Below are 25,019 nucleotides of genomic sequence, written 5' to 3'. Positions count from 1 at the left end.
TCAAGGGAGCCTTTGTCCCCCCATAGGCCAGTGGCCGGTGGCAGTATAATGTGATGGGATTACTTTGACTGTGGCCATGTGGTGGCGAGGAAGCCCCCCGACCCTTTCCGGCCCCTTTGTCCTGTTTAATGGTCCATCTGTGGGGCCCCTCTCACACAGCCCTGCTGGTCTTGACTCTGAGGTGAAGGAGTAAACATCTTGGGGCTCTTTATTAGTTTATTTCAGAAGATGGAGCCTGTTTGTCCCTGGGGCCCGTCCCTCTTTTATGGCCTCGAGCCTTTCTTGACAAATTCTAGTGACTGGAGAGAAAACCGCTTTCTACAGCAGATCATTAAAACACCACCATAAACCGGGGTCATAAAACATTATTTGCTGGGCATAAAAAGGGGGTAGATTTTCCCAGAATGACAACCCAGGCCGGGCTTTCTCCCGCTGGGAAAGGCGACACAGGGATGCAATCGTTCATAAATTCCTTATCTTGCGCCTCTCTTTGTAAAATAACCCCGTTGGGACAGCAGCCAAAAAATATTGATTTATTAGTTCCACAGGCTCAAAATCATTTTTAATGAGAGAAGCAGGGCGATGCCTTGCCAGTGTGTCTTCAGATGACTCAATCCAAGAGCACACACCCAACTGCACACAGGGTTCGCAAGGGGAGACATGCCACATATTGGAGGGCTGTTGGTCACAAACTTTCACGGACAGAGAGGGATCAGTTTCTCTCCTTCCGACTGTCTGCTCATTTCCCAGCCAAACCAGGCAACATCTCCAATGGGACTGATGGGTTCTTATAAGTGAGCCTGGCTCTTCAGGGCAGCCCGTACCACCCACTCCCACTGAAGGCTCAAGGAAATTTTCAGTTGATCCTCTTTGATATCACTCACTGAAATACTTCTTACATCCCTGCACCCATTCATTCACTTGGTTGTTAGTGAGTATCTCATAAGTGCCAGGAATAGCTCAGACAACTGAGGCCACAGCCATGGAAAACACAGAGGAAGTCCTGCTGATAAGGAGCTGATTACTGGTGAGCTATAACCTCAGAACACCCATTATTAATATCATCATAAAATCCAATCCTTTTTTATCTGAAGACCTTGGAACAGATAGATTTGTTGAAGATTTTGAAATATTTTTGAAGGATAAAATAAAGCATATGATTCTTGGTTTGCAAAACCAGTGAAGCCTGGGAAGTACCCGGCAATTGCGTGTGTATTTCTTCATATTCAATCACAAGTGGAATAACTCAAGATTATAAAGGTCTTGTCAGGTGAGGTCCAGTTTTGCCACCAAAGAAGTTTGAAAAGCTCTGTTTTCAGAGCTGCTTTTTAGAAGAGTAGGTATCCAATGCCAAGTGAGTGCCCAATCCAAACTCATGGTATGTTCTTCTCACCAATCCCTGATTTTCTTTTTCCCTCCCTCCCTTGAACCAGGTGTTCCTTTTTTTTTTTTTTTTTTTTTTGGTACCAGGGATTGAACTCAAGGGTTCTTAACCACTGATCCACATTCCCAGCCTTTTTTAATATTTTATTTAGAGACAGGGTATCCATGAGTTGCTTAGGTTCTAGCTAAGTTGCAGAGACTGGGTTTGAACTCAAGATCCTCCTGCCTCAGTCTCCTGAGCCACTGGCATTACAGGCATGCACCACCAAGCCCAGCTCCAATCCCTGATTTTGCAAGGTCATTCCATTTCATTCTCAGTGCATCCTACAAGGTATATCAAGCTGTTTCTGTTTTTTATTGTGGGCTTGTGTTTAAGAAGATTCAGAAGGGGGCTTTATGACTCATCTAGGGATTTACTAGAGGATAGCAGGGCAGGGAACTGGAACTCCCAACTCAAGTTGGTACTCTTAATCACTAGCCAACACCATCTTCCACTAGAGGGGAAAACTGCAAAACAAAGAACCCAGAATTGTTGAGGCTGTGTCTGTCATGCAAAGGCAATTGAAGAGAAGCATGGAATTATCCAGATAATTCAGAAAACAGCAAATTTTAAAAAAAGTTTGTGGCTGGGTAACCAGTGTCTCTTTACTGTTTGTATCTTTACAGAATGGGTTCGTTCAGGAGAACTGCCTCTGGACTCTAGGGCACTTGGGTGCTAGGTGACTCCATGCCTTCTTACCTCTCCTTTCATAGCCACTAACTTTGTTCAACCTCGCAGTTATGCCAAAGAAAGCTAGGTGCTCCACATCCACTGTCCCAGGGCAGAGCTGGGGTGCCTACTGAGGGGGCCTGTGGACTCCACTGGCTAGGGGGAATTTCAGGCTGCAGCCACTGGACAGAATATCTAGGAAGATAGGGAGGCAGTTCTAGAGACTCAGAGACTCCTCTTTTTAGTACCCCTGTTTCCCATGGGCAGACTTCAAACTAGATGGGAAAAGCATAAAATGCTTTCAGGTCACCAAATGGTCAAAACCTAGAGAGGGTTAGAGGAAAGGAAACCCAGGACGTGAAGAGGAGCTTTAAGTACCTTGGGCTCTTTTTCCTGAAGGCTCTTTTCCCTTAATGTGCACTAGATGAAAGAAAGCAAGGCAAACTGAGCAGGGGCATCTATTTCTTTGCATTTTGTGAGAGCTTCCACCACCATTTTTGGTTCCAGGCAAAGGAGAATGGGGGTGGGGAGGCCCTTAGGTCCAGGTGGGCATTTAGGACCTTTAGGGTGGGGCAATTTAGGGCCAGGAAGAGGCTGTAGGAGGTAGGATAAGGTCTGGAGCCCCAGCTTGCACGCCCAAGGATAATTAGCTGAGGGTGGAAATGGGGTACTGGAGGAACAAACCAAAACTGCCACCACCCCAAGTACCCAGGCCACAGACATTGCCCCTTAAGATCAAGTGCATGCCCACAGATGATGAAAATCAATTCCTGTGTGTGTGTGTGTGTGTGTGTGTGTGTGTGTGTCTTCCACCCTTGACCGCTAGAGGATGGGAACCACAGAGAACAAGAATCGCGCTGCCTTGTGAGGCACTGTTTTGGGGGTGGTGCTCTTAAGAGTGCTGAAGGGAGGGGGGACACACATCCTACAACCCCGCCCCTCCAGAGTCCCAACAACTGCGGGCATCTGAAAGTGTCTAGAAGTTCCGGGAGCCCTGTTTGGCCAAACTTCAGTCTTCTCACCTGATAACCATCACCTAGATCCGCACGGCAGGACCACGCGTCGCGCCTAGCTGCACTGGGTCTCATCCAGACGAGCAATCGTGCCCCCCCCCCGAACCCCCTCCTACACTGGGGGCTTTGTAGGATGTTTGCTTCCACCCTAGCCTCTAGCCGAAGAGCTTAGGTACCCTCCCCCAGGGGTAAGAATGAGGAGGAGGTCCTCCACGATGTTCCGCGTCAGGGCAGCAGTCTCTGCGGAGCCCCAGTGGGAGCGGTCTGGGACAAGCCAAGGGGTCCAGTTTGGAAAGTTGGGGTTCAGTCTCCCGTGGGCCAGAGGCTTTGGAAGAAGCATAGACAGGCAGGCGGCGGGCAGGCAGCCGCTGCGGAGTGGACCTCTCTTTCAGCAGATGCCTGGGGGATGGGGAGCCTAGAGAAGGGGGCCCAAAGGGTGGTGTACCCCGCCTCCCAGCACCCCAGCCCGTAATACGGCTTTAAAATCCTGTCGAGTTTGTCATAGGCCGGTATCACCACGCATGCGCATAGGCAAACTAGAGTTTTTCTCCCCCCCCCACCACCCCCGCCTTCCCTCTCTCTTTCCAGCCGCCTTTGGTTCTGCAACTTAAAAAAAAAAAAAAAATTATATATATATATATATTTTTTTTTCCCTGAGAACACCAGGGAAAAGAGGAGTCCGAAGAAAGGGAGGGAAAGAGAAAGGCAGTTGGCCAGCAGGGCCGGGGGGTGGGTGGGTGGGGGGAACGGTCCCCGCGGTGGGTCAGTCTGTCTTTGGGGCACACGATCGCGTGGAAAGCTGCTGCAGGCTCCGAGGCGCCGCCTCCGCCGCCCAGAGTCCGGTTCCCTGCCGCTGCTGCCCAGCGAGCTCCTTCCGCCGCCGCCACCGTGCCCTGGACCGGTCGCCTGCCCCCCCTCTGCCCCTCGGACCCCCGGCACCTAACCAGGAGGTGGGCAGCCTTGCCGGCCATGGACCGCCGGAGCTGAGTCGCCGATGTGGAGCCCTGAGCTCTTTCTCCTCCCAAGCCCCGAGCCCGCGGTGCCCTAGCTCCTTTTCGCCTTCGCCCTGGAAAGGCGGGGAAAAGAGGGACATTAACCCGAAGAGAGAAAGAAGGGGGTGAAAAGGGAAAAGCCAGCGTCTCTCCGGAGGCAATTTCCCACTGCCCACTCAACAAACGGCGCGGCAGAAAGTTTGGGGGCCGACTTTCACTCATTTTGCGCCCCGTTTTTTGCCAGACCCTAAAATGAAAGGACAAAATTTGGCTCCGACTCTTCCAGCTCTGATGGCGACTTGTGCGTTTTCAGCGGCATCTCCTGGAGAAAAAGCCATGCGCGCCTGATTGTTCTGTGGCCCCAAGGCTGCAGTGGGTGTGTGTGTTTGGGTGTGTGTCTCTGTGTGTACACAGACGTCCGCACACTAACTCGGCTGCAGGATCAGCCCCTGGAAGCAGACGTTTCGGCCACAAACCGAGAGAGGAGGAGCTGGAGATCAGGAGGCGTGAGCCGCCAGAAGTTTGCAGAATCCGTGGTGTGAATGAACTGGGGGCACCTGGGCGCAGGGATCGGCCCCCCTTCCCCCGCCTCGGGCCAGAGTGGAGTAGTGGGGTTTTTTTTTTTTTTTTTTTTCACTCTCTTGTGAAGAATTTTTTTTTTATTATTTGTTGTAAAGTCTTTTGCACAATCACGCCCACATTTGGGGTTGGAAAGCCCTAATTACCGCCGTCGCTGATGGACGTTGGAGAGGGAGCGCCTCGCGGCGGAGCAGTAGTCTGCGCGCCCTCGCCGGACCCGCGGCTCCCTCTTTGCGCCCGGCGCGGCCCTGCTTCGGCTGCTGGCTCGAGCTCCTCCGCGCCCCCTCGATTCCTGGGCGCATCTCAGCGCTACCCCAGCTCGGAAGCCCAGGCCCGGGCGCCAGTGCCCGCTTCGGCTCCGGTTCACTGCGCCCACCCGACGCGCCCGGTAGGACTTCTCAGCCCTGCTCCAGATCGTCCCCCTAGGCTTAACCCGGCCGCTCCGCTTGGATTCCTTGGCTGCCCTCGCTCGGGTGGCGACTTCCTCCCCGCACCCCCTCCCCCTCGCCATGAAGGTAGGTGTTCTGTGCGCCGAGGACGTTCGCCACTCATTCTTTTCTTTTCTTCTCTTCTTCTTTTTCTTTCTTTCATTTTTTTTCTTTTTGTTTTGGAAGTTAACCGAGTTCCTTCCACCTCTTCCTATTTCTCCCTTTCTTCAACCCTCTGAACTCCTGTGTCGCTGGCAGGGTCTCCTACCTCTTCACCCCCTACCCCAACGCTCCCGCTACTGCCTCTGCGTACTCCAGAGACCTCGTCGCATCAAGTATTCTGCAAATCTTTTCAACTTTGGAGAAAAAGTGGGGACGATCGATGGTAGAAAGACTGAGTGTAGTTCACGGACGACTTTCTTTTTACCCTGAGACTCTCGAGTGTAGTTTACTGTGTATATATAGTTCAGGAACAGGATAATGATTCAATTCAACAGATATTTATTAAGCGTCCACTGCGCGGGCACCAGGGATATGTGTGGCAGGGGCTCGAAAGGGAAGGGAACTCTTTGGTTGGGAGATCTGGCAATGGGACTAGAGGCCAGCTACTCAGAGAAGCGCATTCTCTACCCCCACCCTTCCGACCTAGGCCAGGTTGCAGGCTAGTCTCCGCCGACTAACCGGGAGGTTACAGGCCCCTGTGCCTTTAAGAGTGCCTGGCGGGGGGCCAGCGCACACCCCGGCGCGGGGAGTAGGGTCGCGTTATTAGCATTATTAGCCGCCACTGGGTGAGCTCAGGCACTTTGCAGTGGTGGTGGGGGCGGGGAGTAGTGGTCTTGGTGGCTCTAATCCCATGGGTTGAGAGAGCGCGCCCCGACCCCCTGAGCGCAATCTGCCTGGTTCTTTAGAAACCCTTGGGCCTCCGCGTTGGGAGAGCGGGCGGGGGCCAGTTTGTGAACTCGTGTTTGTTTTAATTGTCAGTTGTCTGTTAAAGCCGAGTCACACACTCCGAGGGTCATCGAGAGTTCACTTTTAAGAAAAGTTAAACGTTTCTTCCTACAAAATAACTTTGCTTTTCCCCCAAACAACTTTTCCTCTTTCTGCCTTCCAAGTTTAGATCCTTATTTCTATTCTTCTTCGTCTTTCCCATTTTCAGTTTTCTGGAGAATAAAGTTAGAATTGGGATTAAGATGTTTCCTAAAAGCAAACAACATCCCTTTCCCCCCACCCGCCCCAATACCACACACACACACACACACACACACACACAAAGGTAAAATAAAATAAAACTCGAGTCCACACGGCCCTGTTTTACTTGCCAATCCCGGTCTAACATCGGGGCCACTTCTCTCTCGTCTTTCTTTAAATGGACAGTTCGTTGTTTGGAAGTAACTTGGGCCCTGCTGTGCGATCACACCTACTCAGCCCTTTGCTGGCTCACCAACATTCGAATCACCAAGAGATTTGTTTTCTAGACAGCCTCTACCAGGGGAGTTCCCGAGGGGGCAAAGCTGAGAGCGCGAAGCGACCCAGAGGCAGTCCAGAAAGTGGGGCGTGTGTCGGAGTGTGTGGATTCTTGCCCTGCGTGTGTGTGTGGGGGGGTGGTGGTGGTGGTAAAGGATCAGTTGTTCTCAAGACTTGACATACCAACGTTAGTCTCCCTCCCACCCAAGGGAAGACCCTCCCAGGGAGGCCCAGCCTGATTCCCTTGTCTTCTCTTTCCAACCCACCCTTCCCCTCCCCTCCCTTCCCGGGAACGCTGCGGTGCACAAGGGGTTAGCGCTGTGCGCGCAGAACTCGGAGCGGTACCCTGAGCTTTTTCTTCCCCCGCTGGACGGTACCGGCTGCCCCCTGTTGGTTATCTTGAGGTAGGACGCCGCCGAACTCCGTTCCTGGAGCCCGCCTGCTGCAACTCCTCTCTCCCTCCCACCTCTGCACCCCTCCATCCTTTCCGACCGCTGGGCCCCACTCTCCCAGCTTGGCACCTCTAAAGTCTCCAGAAGATTAATGCATTGCGCAGCCGCTGCAATAAGAAGGGGCAGTGGTCTAACCCAAGCAAAAGGGGCTTCAGGTTGAAGTGTTGGTACTTTTTCTGGGTGTAGGAGAGTATGTGGCCCTAGGAGGACTCCAGTGTGGCCTCAGCTGTCTCACCAGGTTTCTCTATGGCCATTCACAAGTATTGTTTTTCCCTCCCTCGGCCTCAGTTTCTTCCTTTATTCAAAAGTGGGGGTAAAACTGTCTCTAAAAATTGGAGGTTGGACTGATTTTTAATTTTCTTTCTCTCTCCACGGACTCTGCTCACCTCTGGGCAGAGTTGAGCCTGTTTGCAGAGAGATTTAGACAACCTTCATGAGAAAGGGTAAATGGTGGTGGTGGTGGGGGAGGAGGAGGAGGAGGAGGAGGAATGTATGTATGTGTGTGTGTTGGGGTCTGAAGAGTCCTGTGGAGGGGATGCATGTATGGCAAAAAATAGGAGAGCTAGGACAAACATTTCTTCTCTTGGAGCCTCCAGTCCCCTGACCTGCCATCGGTTCTAAGATCATGGTGGTCAAAGGATGTTCACCTTCTTTGCACTGATTCCTGCTCCAGGAGCCACCTCTGCCTTCCTTCCCCGGCTATTCCCTACCCCCGCTGGGCGCCTGCACACAACACAGCGCTGTGAGAATACATACCCCAGGCTGCGTGGGATGGCTGTAGTTCCCCTGCTCCTAGTCACAGGGCATGGGGAGCAAGGGCTCCTTCGTCTGATGTCCCCAAAGCGGACCCCCTACTGGCCTTGGTCGGCCCATTCTTTCCCATCACATCTCTTCTCTCTCTTCTTCTCATTCTCCCTGGGCTGAATGTCCCAGGTTTGTGATTGCAACAAAGTTTTTTATCTGCAAGTTTTTTCATTTCTCTTCTTGCTTTTGGAAGAAAACAGAGTGAGGAAAACAGTTGCTTTTTTTTTTTTTTCTCCCCCACCAAGAGCTGAGTTTCTTCTTGGAGTTTCCCATCTTCCTTTTCGTCACTGGGAGCCCGAGTCAAACTCACTTCTTCCGCCTAGTTGGCGTCCCTCATCACTTCCACTCCCAGACTTGGGCCCTAGATGTACAATCTAGTAGAAGGGGATGCCCAGACCGACTGAGGTGATGGGCCCAGTGGAGGAGGTTCGGAGACCGTGCCCAGTCTTTTCGTCATTTCTTTTGAGCAGCCACCGCCTGTGGCTGCTCTAGGGTGCTGGGTGCGTTTGCGCGCGCGTTCTGAAGCTCCTTGGCTGGAGTCCGGGAACATCCTCTGATCAGTTTTCCTCATCAAAACTTACTTTCCCTTACCCCTCAACATCCCCCACAGTTGACACCTCTGATCTAACGCGGAGACTTTGGGGGAGAGACTGAACGCGGGAGCCACGACGTAGATAGAGCTACTCTGGATTGGAAAGGAACGCCCTCCCTTCACCTTACCCCACCCTTGCGCTGAACCTGGCAAATGCCCCCAATCCTCCTCTCCGTGCACAGGAGGAACAGCTTCTCAGGGTCCTTACGGTGTCGGCTTCCCTGGTCCTCTGTCGGAAAACATTTAGCTCATTCTTCTGACCAGAACTTTTGTTTATCCCTGGTGTGACAGTCTCCTGAGAAGTCTCATTTCGTACTGTCTTTTCGGATCAGATCTTTTGGTAAACAGATGGGGATGTTTTACCCTACAGAGTGGATGTATTTATTAGTGAGTTCGCTGTGGGTTCCTCGAGTCTTTCAAACTTGTGGGGCCTTTTTCTGGGTTGCGATGCAATTGGAGCGGGAAGAAGGCCAAGGTGTTTCCGGGCAAGCGCGCGGGGTTAAGTGGAGGCGCTACTCGCTGGGGCTCTCCTGTTGGATCCCGGTTGGGACACCCCAGCCTACCCTACCCTGGAGCTAGAGAGACCCGAGTCTGGAGACCGGATGGCTCCACTCCTAGCTGGCCCCGGTTCTGGGAACTGGTGGACTCGTCCCGGGGCGTCGGGCCACAAGTAGGTTCGGTTTGTGAGGTTTCGGCTCTAACAAAGAGATCCGCTGTAATCCGCCGAATCTGTTATCAATTTCTCCTCTGCCGGTGCCCCGCCCCACGCGCCCCGCCCGTAGCGAAGCTCCAAAAGTGCGCGAAGCCAGCAGAGATCTGGGTCACCGACTCAAAAGCACGTCGGAACCTGTGTGTCTGTGCACGAGTGTGAGTGTGTAAATGTGCATGAGGGTGAACGTGTTACGCGTGTGTGTGTGCGCGCGCGCGGCTTTAGCCGCGGTGGAGCAAAGTAGACTTTGCAGTTTGGGCCGCGCGGGAAAGCAGACCTTGTAGCTCACCCCCTCCCCCGGAGGAAACTTGACACTTCAGTCGGGGGTGGGGAGGGAGACTGAGCATTCTATCTCCCAGGCTGGGGAAACCCCAGATTTCCATTCTCCAGGATGCGCCCCCAGCTTTGCGGTGCTTTGGGGGAGGACTGGGCCACGGGCGCGGAGCCCTGGTTAGCTGGCGCTGGGGAATGCACAAGCCTTTCCTCTCCGAGAAGCCCGGAGGTGTCTGGACCCAAAGGACTGGCTCTCCGGGAAAAGTCGAGGCACGCTCCAGAGCCCCTTAGCATTTTCTGCGCTGCCTGGGTCCCCTCCACCCCTTTTACCATGGTTTCCAGGCAGGGCCCTTCCGCCGCTTGGAGGAGGCTCACCTTTCTTTCCTTTCCCGGAGAAGGGGCTCCCTCTGGGGCTGCGGGCGGCACAGCGCGACAGAATTACGCTTATCAGAAACGTAAAATGGCATTTTGGAAACCCGCTCCTCCCACCCGCACTCGCCTAGCTCCGCCGCCGCCTACAGGTGGGGAAGTCACCAGTGGGCAGGAATGTCAGGGGAAGCTTCCAAGGCCAACTCCTGCCATTGAAATTCTTCACGAAAGGAACCTTCGCCGCCCGAGGCCCTGAGACCTGGACTCTGGGGCACAGCTGCGGCTTGGGAGCCAGGGCATCTCTGGCCCTGCCAGGAACTCAACTCGTCCCGTCCTCTCCCCACTTCCCTGCCTTTCGGAATTGACTTGACTATATCTAAGTGGGGCTGGAGAGGCTAGACTGGAGGCGGGGTGGCGCGTTCCAAGGCCAGGCTCTTGGTGCCGCGATCGCGAAGTGGCCGACTACCCCAGACCGGGAAGGACCAAGAGAAACTGGAGTCCCTCTGGGCTTCCTGTCCCCTCCCTCCACAGCAGCTGCCGGGCAGGAGGAGAGATGAAAAAAAAAAAAAAAAAAAATCAATTTGGGGGGAGGTTGCGAGAAGGGCAGGGAAAGTGTTCTCTTCCAGAAGGATGGGACCCAGAACCTCTTCTTTCCTCAGGAGTTCCATTCCTTCTCTGAATCTGAGGAGGAGGCCGCAGGCAGGGGTGGTGGTGGCGGGGGGTGGGGGGCACCATTTTCCGGTTTCTTTGGTTGGGAGAGCAGACCTCTCTCCCTGTTCTCCCCTAGGCCCCCTCATCTCCTTCTCCCCGCCCCAATCAGGCTGAAGAGCGTCCTAAAGGAAACCCGGGGCTGCTCTTCCCCATCTGGAAGTGGCTTTCCCCAAATCGGCCCGTAAACTGATTATGAAACATACGAAGTTAATTCTGAGCTGCATTTCCCAGCTGGGCACTCTCGAGCGCGTTGGTCCCCGGGGCCTCGCCCCCCACCCCCTGCCCTTCCCTCCCGCGTCCTGCCCCCACCCCCCACCCCCACGCTGGCCACCCCGCCTCCTCCGCAGCCGCCTGCGGCGCGCTCCACTCGCCTTCGCGCTCCTCTCGCCCGCCCATGGAATTAATTCTGGCTCCACTTGTTGCTCGGCCCAGGTCGGGGAGAGGACGAGGGTGGCGGCGGGTTCCCGAGTGAATTCCCGAGGAGGGACCGAACTCAGCGCGAACTAGAGGGGAGCGAGGGGGTGCGGGACTGGAGCAAGCAGGAAGGAGGCAGCGCCTGGCACCGGGGCTTTGACTCAACAGCATTGAGACATGTTTGTAATCGCTGGCGTGCCCCGAGTGCAGGATCCTAGCGAAATCAGATTTCCTGGTGAGGTTGCGTGGGTGGATTAATTTGGAAAAAGAAACTGCCTATATCTTGCCATCAAAAAAAAAAAAAAAAAAAAAAAAAAAAAAAAACCTCACGGAGGAGAAGAAGCGCAGTCAATCAACAGTAAACTTAAGAGACCCCGGATGCTTCCGTTGTTTAAACTTGTATGCTTGAAAATTATCTGAGAGGCAATAAACATCTGCTCCTTTCTTCCCTCTCCAGAGTGGAATATTAAGCCCAGGAGTGGCTTTGAGGACGGCTGGAAGTGCAATGTCTTCCAAGTTCTTCCTAATGGCTCTGGCCATATTTTTCTCCTTCGCCCAGGTTGTAATAGAAGCCAATTCTTGGTGGTAAGTTCATTTCTGTGTGTATATTCCTCTTTTTTTTTTTATTGGAAATTCTTTTGTAAGATGCTGCAACATTTAAAGCTAGGTAGTGAATGTAGGTTCATTTATCCAATCCATGTATGTATGATCTATTTTACTTATACATATTTTAAAATTAGTATTTTCTTTTAACTTGTTAATTTATTGTAAAGCTTTATCTTCAGTTCCTTAGGAAATCAGAACCTGTAAATCTAGGCCTTTTTTCTGTAAGGCCCTTGTTCAGACCTGCGCTTGTAGAACATCATGTAATAAAAGGGAACAGAAATTCACTTCTCTAATAATTGTAAGCCTATCTATAAAATTTATTTTTTTGCCACCTCTAGGTAGTAAAAATGAGTCTCAACTTTTATTTTTTTGTCACTTGAGGTTATTAACCTACAGAGTAGCAGAGTGGTAGGGAGACAGTTCTACACCAAGTGGAGAAGTGTTTGGGCTTGAAATTTGATCAAAAGGAGGTGAACTTGAAGTAGTCAAATGTCCGTAGTGGGGGTTTCTTTCTTCTTTCTGGAAGGGCCTTGTAGACTGCAATATATCCAGAGGATTATTTTTGACGGCACTCTGGATATTTTTTCCCCTGTAAATGAATAGCATTTTTCTGTCTGTCAAACATGACTTCTGTTCACTGGATACCCTGTGCTGAGTCCTTCACAATCACATAAGGAACTCTTTTAAAGTATCCAGAAACGTGGTGAATTTTCTTCAGTGCGTATACTTGTCCCTCTGTTCTTCCATCAGTCGAAAAGAACTGCTATCTCCTAGCCATGTCTAATTGTGTCTACTTTCAGCATTCATATGTTTTCAAGGCAGGCAAATGCAATTTGTGGGGCAAAGTGAGTCACTTTCTCTAATGTCAAAGGCAGTTTCCCCGAAACTGCCATTTCTCCCTTTTCTGGGTAGATTTTGGAAATATGGGTTCAGGTATATGGCAAATGAGGGCAAGAAAGGGAATGAAAGCGCTAACTACAGAGCCAGCTGGCAGGATGGGGACTGCACAATACCTCCGTTTTCTGAGCGGAGTTTAAACAGAAGAGTTTTATGAAGCCCTCCTCATACTTTGTCATGAGGACAAGCAGGAGAGAAAAAGCATCTGTGTGCTTAAAACTATGTATTGCTGACATGCTTTCAGGGGGCCCACCTCCAGAGTTCACGTAAATCTTGAATGCACATCTCCCCCCCTTTGCAGGTCGCTAGGTATGAATAACCCTGTTCAGATGTCAGAAGTATATATCATAGGAGCACAGCCTCTCTGCAGCCAGCTGGCAGGACTTTCTCAAGGACAGAAGAAACTCTGCCACTTGTATCAGGACCACATGCAGTACATTGGAGAAGGCGCGAAGACAGGCATCAAAGAATGCCAGTATCAGTTCAGACATCGAAGATGGAACTGCAGCACTGTGGATAACACCTCTGTCTTTGGCAGGGTTATGCAGATAGGTAGGAAACCACTTAAAATATATGTAAACTGTTCCCCCCACCCCCCTAGAAAAAGTCTTCCATGTTTGCTCATGGGCTGGATGAGGAGGGCATCTTCCAGCTTGGATGATGGCCTGGGGATTTTTGTCATTACAGTGGTCCCACATCTGATCCTCAGTTTCTAACTTCTTTAACCAGATCACAAGGGGAGTATAAGGGACACCTCCATTTTCCTGAACACCTACTTTTTATAAAATGCATTTTGTTGAAAGTAGAAGCAGAAAACTTCTTCTAGTTTCTCAGAAGCAAATGGTGGTGGGGAGAGGGGAGTCAAGACATTTAGAACCTTTTAAATGTAAAAACTCTTTTGTTAGAAGTTTCTTAAGCCACAATTCAAAGAACTAGACATCAAACTAAAAACGGTCATCTTTCAGAATGCTGGATAAGTTGCAAGTGAACAAGGTTTTAATTTTCTTAAAATAGATATGTCCTGAGACCACGATGATATATATGTTAAAAGCTTTTTTTTTTTTTTTTTGGTTCTAGAAAGAATTTTAATTAGAAGTGATGCAATTTGCATGGATGATTTCGACAATTGACAGAAAAGCACATCTTTGGGCTCTCAACCTAGGAACTTAAAAAAATAAGTTTTAAGTATATTGCTTATAGTTGGGTTTTTATTTTAAATACGTTGTTGAACTTGTTATTCCATTCAGGGAGGAGATAGCATTTAAAATGAACTCAAGGCAAAAAAAATTGAAAAATCAGTTTGCCTGTGGTTTGGTTTAATAGTCTAGGATCCTACATGACAGATGTGGTCCTATGTGTGTTTCCTAGTGTGAATATTTTGGGTCTCTTTACTTTTATGCAAACAAGACCTTATAATTAATATGATTGCAGTGACTGAAAATAAGAAGCTATTTATCAAAGCAATTAAATGTTTATACAGACTGAAGATAAAAGTTAGCTTAATATCCATCACGGATGGATAAAATGCTTAAAAACCCTGAAAAGTGCATTCATTGAGAACAAAAAAGAGTTGTCAGTAGATGTTTGAGCCAAGGGGCTTCATAAACTAAAATAATACGAAAGTGGAAGCCATTCCTCTTACTGAATGGGAAAATGGCTTGGAGCCCCAGCTTGCAAGCTTCATAGGCCTTTGTTCTTTCAGTTAATGATTGAAATGTGCTAATGTATACACTGGGGTTGGATGGAGGGGCTGAGCTTCAGGAACATAGGAGTGGTCCTTGCATCTAGATTCATCTGATGGAGTTAACTTAGGATGTGCTGGAGACTTAATTCTGCATTCTGATACTGTGTGAGAGCTACAGACTCTTAAAATTCTTTTCAAATAAGTTTTCAGTCCCCCCCGCCTTCTTTTATGTTTTTCCTCAGCTACTTGCCTCTTAAATGATGGGACCATATTTTTTTCCACATGGATATGAGTTAGCAAAAAATCATACACCTCTGATGGAAACTAGGAGAAAAATCGCAATTGGAACTGTTTTTCTGTGTAGTCACTTGAACACAGCTTTGATTTAATGTCCTCTTCTCATCTTCGTACATGGCCTATTTGGGGCCAAAATGCTCAGAATAAGCTATCATTTGCTAAGTGAATTTAAGTTCTGCTGGAGATTTATTTTAAATGCGATCCAAGATTCAAAGAGGCTATTTCCTCAGGGAATAAGCAGAACACTTGGGACAAAGGCCTACATTTAATTGTCCCTCGCAAGAACACTCTCTGGTCCTCCCTCAGCTGTGTCGCTGGGATGTGAGTGGGTGGGGAACCTCCAGACAGCCTTGAAGGGGCCCTCCTAGATGTTGTGGGCAAGTCAGCTGATGTCCCTGGAAGATGAGAGCACATGCCGCATCCTTCCTGGCCAAAGTCCCACAGTGCCTGGTATCTCAGAACAGAAGGCTGCTGCTGGGTGGCTTGTGGTGGGACATGGATGAGGCCTTCTCTTTCATGCTTATTAGAATGAAGAGATAGAGAGGAGTAAAAATAGAGTCAGTTTTTATGAAATAGGAACATGGACCCAAATCTAGGAGGGGAAAGTTTCTTTGCTTTTACTTCTCTACTTCAGGAGAAGTTTGAAGGGAATCAGCTCAGAGAAAATATAAAAGACCTTTGATGCCCAATGGGTGTGGGTGCACCCCTTCCCAAAGCACTTAGTAACCCAGGGACAGTGAGAGTTAATTCTTGTCTGAGCCAACCTGACTGTGTGAAGGGCCAGTGTCTGAGAAGCTCAGCTGCCACCTCTGACCCCCTCCTCAACTCATTTTTCTAAGGTGCCAGTTGGCTTGGAGGCACCGTGCACAATTGCCTCATGAAGGGCCCGCTCTTCGTTTTGGAAACTCTCATTTTTCATCATGCTAACCCTTCCCATCCAGCTTTTGTCCCCGACTTGTCTTTGTTTCCACACTGTGAAAAGATATGTCAGGAGGGCGCCATTTTTAAGGGGTGTGAGGATCCAAGCAGATGTAGATTTCACACAGAGGGAAACCTCACTGAATTAGCAGTATTCCAACCGGGGGATGACTGTATCCACAGGCCATTAGCCAAAGAGCACTTTTCAAACTGACATTTTTTTGCTGCAGTGACCAATCAGCTTAGAGATGTCTACCAGGTTTGCATTCTAGGGCAAAAAAAGGAAGACCGACAAAAAAAAGAAAAAAAAAAAAGCACTATTTGTATTTTCAAGATAGACTTAAGGAAAAAAGCAACATTTGTGTTTTGTGTAAAAGCCCCTTTATACTCTGTGTACTCAAAGGGCAGTGTCTTATTTCTCTCTGTCCTCAGAGGATCACTTTATCTCCTCTTCCTCTAGCCACAGTTTCTTTATTCTACAAGTTTCCTGTCCATGGCCATGACATTTTCTGTATTATCAGTGTTAATCCTCAAATAACTCCCTGGTATCTGTCTGCTCTCCTCATTTGTTTCCACTCCCTCCATGTTCTCTGCCTCTCTAATCTGAGCTAGATAGATTAGATGCAGGAACTTTCTGGATCCTCCTGCCAACCATGAGCACTCCTCAAGTTATTCATTTTTAAAACATGGGAGGGGGAAGGTCTGTATGAATCAGAGCCACCGCCATTCCTGGAAGGGGATATCACAAATGGCCACAACAAGACGTCCCAGGAGAGGGTAGTTTGCCGGATGCTTGAGTTGGCATGGCCATCCTCCTACAGAATGGTCTGCTGGATACGTAGTTGGCATAGCCATCCTCCTGCACGGGACTAGGTCCTGTTGTCATCTGTCCTGCTGCTGACTTCTCATTCCTTCAAAAGAGGTGGTTAGCAAGCTCTCAAAGTAAGTGTAGGAGAAACTGATTCTGATACAGGGATTTCCATGCCAGAAGGGGCCTCTCCCCCGTGAGCATCTCGTTCAATACCCTTATTTTACAGTTGAGGAAAGTGAGGCCCTTCATCCCAAGCCCCAGTCCCAGCTTCAGCTGTCTGAGTTGAAGGCTTTCTCTCTAATCGGACACTTTTTTATCAAGTGGCTTCTTGTTACACATAGAAATGTCTCCAAATGCAAATGGAATTTGAGGTGGCTTATTACAAATAAAGTTCCTATAACTTTTATGAGAAGAGATATATATGTATATGTATGTGTATGTGTGTGTGTGTGTGTGTGTGTGTGTGTATATATATATATATATATATATATATATATATTTTTTTTTTTTTTTTTTAAACTGGAAGGAGAATAACTCCCCCCCTCTTCCCCCTGAGCTGTGTGTGCGTGTGACATTTTGAGGCAGAGACAGGAAGATGGTTGCCATAGTGGCAGTAGAGAACAGCAGTGTTTTAAAAGAATATGAGTAGATATTTGTACTCTTGAGTGAGGAGTACCAGGCCAATCAGTTTGGGATTTAAAAAGCAAGTTTTCATTTATCACTCTTTATGAACAGGTTTAGGACTGTCCCCTGGGCAATTAAAGAGCCTTGTCCAGAGGCAGACTTTGTGCTGCATGATGGGACAGAAGGAGACGTTACCAGTGGCAAAGGAGGAGGTGCCAGGCAAAAACCCATTATGGCCACAACTTGTGTGGCCATAGGAATAATATGGCTTGGATGGGGCTGGGGGCATCTAAGACATGAAGAGGCTCCAAGCCTAGCAAATTCTATGCTCCTGTGCGAAATGAAAATAATGCCAACATTATAATAAGGGTAACAAGTCTCTCCCAACTCCAAGCTTTCCTTCAGTGACTTCTTTCATGGACACTTTGGGAAATAAGACGTTTGAATATCTTCAAAACAGCTCTAGAGAAAATCAATCCAGCACTGCTGCCTTAGGTCCTGAAATGTCAGAGAGTCAAAGATCTCCTCTCCTTTGTTACTTGTTGCTTCTCTCTGTGTTGAGGATCTTTCTTAGCTCCCCCTTGAGGTGGGCCCAGAGCCTGGGTGTCAGTTAGGGATAGGGCCTGTGGTAAGCAGCCCGGCTGAGGTTTATCTCCGCAGGGCTTGCAGTGTGTTGGGGGCTTTTCCTGGCCCCATCCCCTAGGGTAGTCCAGGGTGGGCATGTGCTGGGGTTTCTTCTGCCCTGCTCAGTGGGACCAGGGCTGGTCTGTTAGGGGCTCACCCTGCCCCTCAGCAGGGACTGCACACCTGGGTGTGGGGTGTGGATTCTCCTTGTTCCCCTGCCCCCAGCCTCCCAGCTGATGTGCTGGGGCTCACCCTGCTCCCCACCCCAGCTAGCATGTGTTGGGGCTCCCTCTGCCCTCTCCAGGAGACCCAGCGGGGGATTCTCTCCGCACCCCCAGCGGGTCACAGGCCTGCTGGGTGGGCAGGCAACCTGGTGACCCCACGTCCTCGCCCGCAGGCAGCCGCGAGACGGCCTTCACGTACGCGGTGAGCGCCGCGGGGGTGGTGAACGCCATGAGCCGGGCGTGTCGCGAGGGCGAGCTGTCCACCTGCGGCTGCAGTCGCGCCGCGCGCCCCAAGGACCTGCCGCGAGACTGGCTGTGGGGCGGCTGCGGCGACAACATCGACTATGGCTACCGCTTCGCCAAGGAGTTCGTGGACGCGCGGGAGCGGGAGCGCATCCACGCCAAGGGCTCCTACGAGAGCGCGCGCATCCTCATGAACCTGCACAACAACGAGGCGGGCCGGAGGGTGAGTCTGCCCGCGCGTCCTGCCCCGCCACCAGGCCTGCTGTCCCCAGCCACAGTGGCTTCCGGTGCCTCTACCGCCTCCTGGCTGTTTCTGGCTCGGCATCTCTTTCTCTTTCCCGGTCTCATTCATCTTTCCTTGTGTCTCTCCGCCTCTCTCCTGTCCTCCTGTCACCACCCATCTCTTCCCTTCACGTCATCCGTCTCTGGAGAGGGGTGCACACCCCTGAGAGGGATCCTAGGGGTGAATCATCCCACCTGCCCATCCCAGCCAGCTGCTGGACGAGCTAGCTAGATCTCCCCTTCCTTGTTAGCCAGTCCCCGGAGCAATTTTAAAAATAAAAATGTTTATAATTTTCTCCCTCCTCCTCGGATCATGTTTGTGGTTGGGTTGCAATTTGGAGAGAGAATTTGTGTTTATCCTCACTAGATGCCCCACTGAGAAAGGCCTCACCCCGGCTCTGAGGCCTTCTCTTTCTTTTCCTTTCCTTCTCCCTACCCTCCTTATGTCATTAGATAGCAAGCCCGATGGGTTGAGGGTTTTTAAAAAGGGCTTTTCTAGGAAAAACGACAGCATTTTTAGCAGCGTGGAATTTTATAGGGCTGACCATCGGGCCAATCACAGGGTGGCTGTGGAGAGGAGGGGAGCAGCAGCCGTGCCCAGTGAGACTGGTCTTGCAGCCCTCTTGAATCCCCTGGACTCCACTCTCTCCTTCTCCTGGTGGGGATATGAAAAGCTACTCCACAATAGTTAAAAAGACCCTTTTTTTCCTGCGGTTAAACACATGGCACTTTATGGCTGCTTTAAAATGAAGGGGTGAAAACTTTTCTTAACTTTGGCAGCAGTGAAAACCAGGGCCATTATTTTATTTTATTTTTTTTTCACAGAACCCAAGGTAGGTGCCAGGAACTTTCTGGTCAGGGATTTCACTCTTCTGTGTTTTGGGGTGAGGAAAAAGGGAGATAATCACAGAGTAGACCGTACAGGACTGGAAGGAGCCTTAGAACCCTCTGGCCCACACCCTCATTTCCAAGATCGGGAAACTGAGGCCAAGAGAACCACTTCATGACCGTGGAAGAAAATTAACGGATTGAAATCTAAGTCTAGGTTCATTTGTATTAAACTCTTGCATCACAGGTTAGGGGTGAAGGGCTAGAGCTTTTGGAATTAGAGGACCGTAGGTTTCAATCCAGTTCAGTCTGTTCCTTTTGGTTTCTGAGCCTCCGTTTCCTTACCTCCACATCTGTCAATGGCCATGACAGTGACTCTCACTTGGGGTTGTTGTAAGGACTAAACAAGATCATGTGGTAGGTTGAACCATATGACATTGGCAATTCATGGCCATTTTTTGACTGACAAAATGATAATTTCATTCGATTCAATCTAAGGTTTTAGTTTTAGTGTCAACCAGTAGTAAGTGCTTGATAAATGATCACTTAATTATTAAATGTTATGGAGTAAAGGATGTGGAGAAGTCAAAGATTGCATAGATAAATCCAGCTAACTTATCTTCTTCTCAAATATTAAACATTTGGGGGTGTCAGGAAAAGATAAAATTCTGCCAATTTTTGCCTGTGGTTGCCTTCAGGACTCAAATAATCACTCCAGTTGAAATGTAGCCTCCTGTCCCCAGCCTCCTCTGCCACAGAGCCTGCACTATTCATTGACATGGTTGGGTTCAGCCCTGTTCTGACTGAAAGCCCATGACCTGGCTCCTATCCTTATCAGGGACACCTCACTCCACTCTGTGCCTCTGACCAGAAGCACCTCCAGGAGAGAGGTGTGGCTGACTGCTCTGGGTCCATCCAGGGGTACACCCATATTCCACACTCTCAGCCATCTTTAGAACATTCTTACAATCCCCCCACCCCACCCCCTGCCATGGAGAAATCATCAGGGGCTTGACAACCAAGGAGAGAGGGTTGGGGGATTTATAGATGACAAGAGGGGGCTTTAGGAGATTTTGAAAGGTAACTTTCATATTTTAATTTCACTCAATATTCACATTTTTAATAGTGGGTATTATTGGGGGCATATTCTATCATTGGAGCAGTAAGCTGAGTTTAGATCCTGGTGGGTGAGGTTACATAGAAGACAGCTTTTCTCCGGGATGGTGGGGGTAGGGGTGGGAAGTTGGGCACTATGCCAGGAAGTCATATTAGAATTTCCTCAGGGCATTAGCTTTTTATTTTCCTCAAAGGGGAGCAAAGGTTAAATATGTTTGCAAAACCTTCCTCTGACTAGCTGAGTGCCTGAAAGTCTTTATGCCAAGAGTACACTTTGGCCCCTTTTAAAAGAAAGCCCCTTATGAATCCCTGGGGGAGGAAGGTAGTTGTCGGGTGGAAGCGGCCTCCAGGTTCCTGACTGGCCCTCACCAGCAAACCCACGCCATGTAGATTCTGCAAGGTCGCTGGCACAAGGAACTGTGGGCAGTAGGGACTATAAATAGGGAACCACCACCTCCCAGACTGCTGGGCACAGTGCTGTGGGGCCAGACCCATGGGCACTGCTTCTGGGAGGCCAGAGATGACTGGGCAAGGGCCCAGACGCCATGCCCCCATCACCCTGGAGCAAGACCAGATGTACTCTGTCTGGCGAGCCGAACACTTTCTGTGCCTTCCCTAATTTTATCCTTTTAACAGTGTTGAGAGGTTGGTACCTCACAGTCTCCTAGATGGATGGAAAATGATGCTTAGCAAGGTGCAGCCAGTTGCCTAAGTTCAAGGGCAGAGTCAGGAACAGAATCCATGTCTACCTGGCTCCAGGGTGGGTGCTTTTGGCCTGTGGGGTAGTGGGCAGGTCAGAGACTATGCTGGAAGCAAGAATGGAGACACCTGAAATCTAGGCCCAGTCTCCCCACATTCTGTCTGTATGGCCTGTGCAGGTCACGTACTGTCTCTGCGTCACTCTGTTGTCATCTAACCCAGATAGAATGAGATCAAGAGTGCAAGTGGTGGGTGAATTGAAGCGGTGGCAGTGCCTGGCACACAGTAGTGATTGTAGGATTGTATAAAGGTTCAAACCCCAATCCCAGGGGGGATGGACCCCTTCTAAATTCAAGACTTACCAACTGGGTGACCATGGGCAAGTCCCTTAACATGAGCTCAGAGTCCAACTTCCTGGGTTCAAATCCTACCCCTCCACTTCCAAGTGGCTGGAGGAACTCATCTCTCTGGTTCTCACTTTCCTTCTCTGAAATGGGGGTGATAAGAGCATGTGCCTTGTGGGATGGCAGTTGGGATTCATTCAGGGAATGCAGGCAAGGGATTGTGAAGTCACTGAGATGCATGTTCACATGTACTGGGTTTCCCTAAAAAAGAAACAAATGGAACTATCTACCCCTGTCCCCATTCAAAAACTTTGCCATCATATTTATTTTGTTGAGTTTTTATAGAAGGCAACACAAGCCTTCTGGTAGTGGAGAATGAAGAAGTAACACAGCCCCTAATTGAAACCAGCTCCACTAGAAGGTGAAGAGCTTTGTTAATACAACCCACACCCACGTCTCGGGGTCCTCCATGAATTCTCACACTAACTCCCCTCCCTGTTGCTCCTAGACGGTGTACAACCTGGCCGATGTGGCCTGCAAATGCCACGGAGTGTCTGGCTCATGTAGCCTCAAGACGTGCTGGCTGCAATTGGCAGACTTCCGCAAGGTGGGTGACGCCCTGAAGGAGAAGTATGACAGCGCCGCGGCCATGCGGCTCAACAGCAGAGGCAAGTTGGTGCAGGTCAACAGCCGCTTCAATTCACCCACCACGCAGGACCTGGTCTACATCGACCCCAGCCCCGACTACTGCGTGCGCAACGAGAGCACGGGCTCCCTGGGCACGCAGGGCCGTCTCTGCAACAAGACGTCGGAGGGCATGGACGGCTGCGAGCTCATGTGCTGTGGCCGCGGCTACGACCAGTTCAAGACCGTGCAGACCGAGCGCTGCCACTGCAAGTTCCACTGGTGCTGCTACGTCAAGTGCAAGAAGTGCACGGAGATCGTGGACCAGTTTGTGTGCAAATAGTGGGCGCCTGCCCGTCACCCAGCCCCACTCCCAGGACCCACTTATTTATAGAAAGTACAGTGATTCTGGTTCTTTTTTTTTTCTTTTTAAAAAATATTTTTTATTTTTTCCCCAAGAATTGCAAGCAGAACCATATTTTTTTTCTGTTACCATCTAAGAACTCTGTGGTTTATTATTAATATTATAATTATTATTTGGCAATAATGGGGGGTGGGAACCAAGAAAGAAATATTTATTTTGTGGATCTTTGAAAAGGTAATACAAGACTTTGCTAATATAGGATGAGGGGATTACAACACACACCCCAACTTAGCTGCGTGGAGGTAGTGTGCATCCAAAAAGTAAATACATTTTTTTCTTCTCAACTCCGGAGTCATATGGGATGGGTTAGGATCAGTTGAAAGAGGATGGTGCAGGTCTGCTTGAGATTCTGCCTCTGTGACCAAAATGAGTTGTAAATTCTCTGGTGCAAAATAAAAGGTCTTGTAACAAAAAAAGAGAGAGAATGAGATACTGCCCCCTCCTGCCACTTCCCAGGGGCTGCCAGCCTGCTTTTATATTTCCAAAATGATCATGTTAAATATAAGAGCAAGAATCTTGAGCTTCAAAGGAAAAAAGGTATATCATATATCTCATTCTTCTCACATATTCCATGTACAGATGGTCTTATTCTAATAGCTGATGCAACTTGGGTAGCAGAGAGGAAAGTCCCCAGAAATTAAAAAAAAAAAATTGCAAGCTTCTAGATGGAGGCCATGATTGGAAGGTGTTCTCCCCAAATGATTCTGGCTACTATTTTGATCCAAATGATTTTGCATAATATTTTGTTTGGGGAGGAAGCATTAGCTTGACTATAAGGAAAAAAAATATCTTGTGATTTTCTTAGGGATACTTGGTTCATAAAGGCTAGTAATGAAAATAATGCATGACTTCCATCCACAGATCCTCAGGCCAAACAGCAAGCTGATTGCATAGAGTTCCACACTGCACTAGAACAGAAAACCCAATTTTGGGGGGGGGGGAAGTGAAATCCACCTTCCCACTTGACCCCAAGCCCTCTCTGGTCTCTCTCTGTGCCGTGATGTGATGCTGGCCACGCTTCCAAACGGCAGCTCCACTGGGTCCCCTTTGATTATAGGACAGGAAATGAAATATGAGGAGTTCCACTTGGAAAACAGTGCGCTACTTAGGGATTTTTTTTTTCTAAAACTTTTATTTTGAAGTGCAGTAACTTCGTATGTTTCAATGACATTACTCGGCTAACAGAGTCCACAGAGATGTCCCAGTGATTTGCTGTAATAATCCTGTGTTGAGACTATCCACCCGTGCTTTTCCTATTTTACTGCAAGTGTACCCCAAAACTGTTCCTAATATACTTGAACAGTTGCATTTATAAGGGGGGGGATATGGTTTAATGGTGCCTGATATCTCAAGTCTTTTGTACATAACATATATATATATATATACATATATAAATATAAATATAATTATATCTTGGTGCAGCCAGTGATCTAGATTTACTGTTTACTCGGGGCTTATTTTTCTGTCTGGAGCATTGTCGTCCTTCACTGCAATTTATCCAGTTGGAATTTTTCCAAAAGTTTTTTTTTTTTTTTTGAGTCTTGAGCTTGGCCTGTGGCCCTTGCCGAGCACCAGGAAGCAAGCTGGTTTCTGAGGAAGCTTGACAGTCTGCCTGGCTGAAGTGCATGTTGATTTGGAGATTGTTTTCCTCTTTCCTGTCCAACTTCTGTTCTACTGCCTCCTTTTCTTTGTAGACTGTGTGGAGAGGGCATTATTTGTTCAGTGCAGGTATGGATGGTAAGAGGTACAGCCCAGAAACATTGTCATCCTTTCTCACTGTGTTTAGCTCATTCTGCAGAGTGGAAACTGGTACCTGTCAGACTTGATGGCACTTATTTGAATCCCTAAGGAAAACCCAGTCCACTATATAGATAGCTAGTTTTTTTTTTTTTTTTTTTTTAAACCAGGACACCTCTTTTCCCAAAGTGCCATCAAGTGTGTCCCTATCTCAGACTCACATGGTTTTCAAGGTTTGGGACGATGCACATCACCCATACCCTTTGTAGGCTTGGTGGCCTGCACATCACCTCAGCCAGCTATGGCTCTTAATTTATTGCACAAGGATATTCACTTCCCCTTAGTTGCAGTGAATTGAAAGAAAAGATCTTGAAATTAAAAAAAAGCACTAATGAGTTTAAAATGTCACTTTTTTGGTTTTTATTCTTCAAAAACCATGAAGTACTTTTTTTTTATTTGCTAAATCAGATTGTGTTCCTTTTTAGTGATTCACGTTTATGAACAGAGTTGAGTTTAACGATCCTAGCTTTTAAAAGAAACTATTTAATGTAAGATATTCTACGTGTCATTCAGATATTATGTATATCTTCTATGGCCTTTATTTTGTACTTTTAATGTACATATTTCCGTCTTGTGTGATTTGTATATTTCACTGGTTTAAAAAACAAACAAACAAACATTGAAAGGCTTATGCCAATGGAAGATAGAATAAATAAAATATTACTTGTATATTGGTAAGTGGTTTCAGTTGTCCTTCAGATAATTCATGAGGAGGTTTTTGGAGAAAGGCATGAGGGATAGCTTAGGATGACTACATGTTAAAATAACGGAAGAGGAGAGAGGGTTTTTTTTTTTTTTTTTTTTTTTTTTTTTTTTTTTTTTTTTTACCAAAACCAAACTATTTGGAATCTTCAAAAGATTTCTATATGTAACAGAACAAAAGGGGAATTCTCTTTTCCTATATGTGTTTCTCAAAAAAAAAAAAAGCAAGCAGATGGCTTAAAGCTGGTTATAGGATTGCTCACATTCTTTTAGCATGATGCATATAACTTAATTGTTTTAGAGCGTGTTGCTGTTGTAACATCCCAGAGAAGAACCAAAAAGGCACATGCTTTTATCCATGACCAGATTTTTAGTAAAAAAAA

The 25,019-nt window shown here is 48.5% G+C and overlaps 1 protein-coding gene across 1 annotated transcript; it reads left to right on the top strand.

Moving 5' to 3' along the window:
• The first annotated feature begins 3,934 nt into the window (after positions 1 to 3,934).
• On the top strand, positions 3,935 to 24,603 carry Wnt5a (Wnt family member 5A). The gene is made up of 5 exons (XM_076837903.1): positions 3,935 to 5,191; positions 11,350 to 11,477; positions 12,697 to 12,947; positions 17,751 to 18,043; positions 21,598 to 24,603. The coding sequence occupies exons 1-5, from the start codon at positions 5,186 to 5,188 to the stop codon at positions 22,054 to 22,056; spliced, it is 1,137 nt and encodes a 378-aa protein (XP_076694018.1). The 5' UTR covers positions 3,935 to 5,185; the 3' UTR covers positions 22,057 to 24,603.
• The last annotated feature ends 416 nt before the right edge of the window (positions 24,604 to 25,019 follow it).

This window comes from Callospermophilus lateralis, chromosome 1 (genome assembly GCF_048772815.1).
Source record: "Callospermophilus lateralis isolate mCalLat2 chromosome 1, mCalLat2.hap1, whole genome shotgun sequence".
Taxonomy (NCBI): domain Eukaryota; kingdom Metazoa; phylum Chordata; class Mammalia; order Rodentia; family Sciuridae; genus Callospermophilus; species Callospermophilus lateralis.
This window is presented reverse-complemented; position numbering and strand designations above follow the sequence as displayed.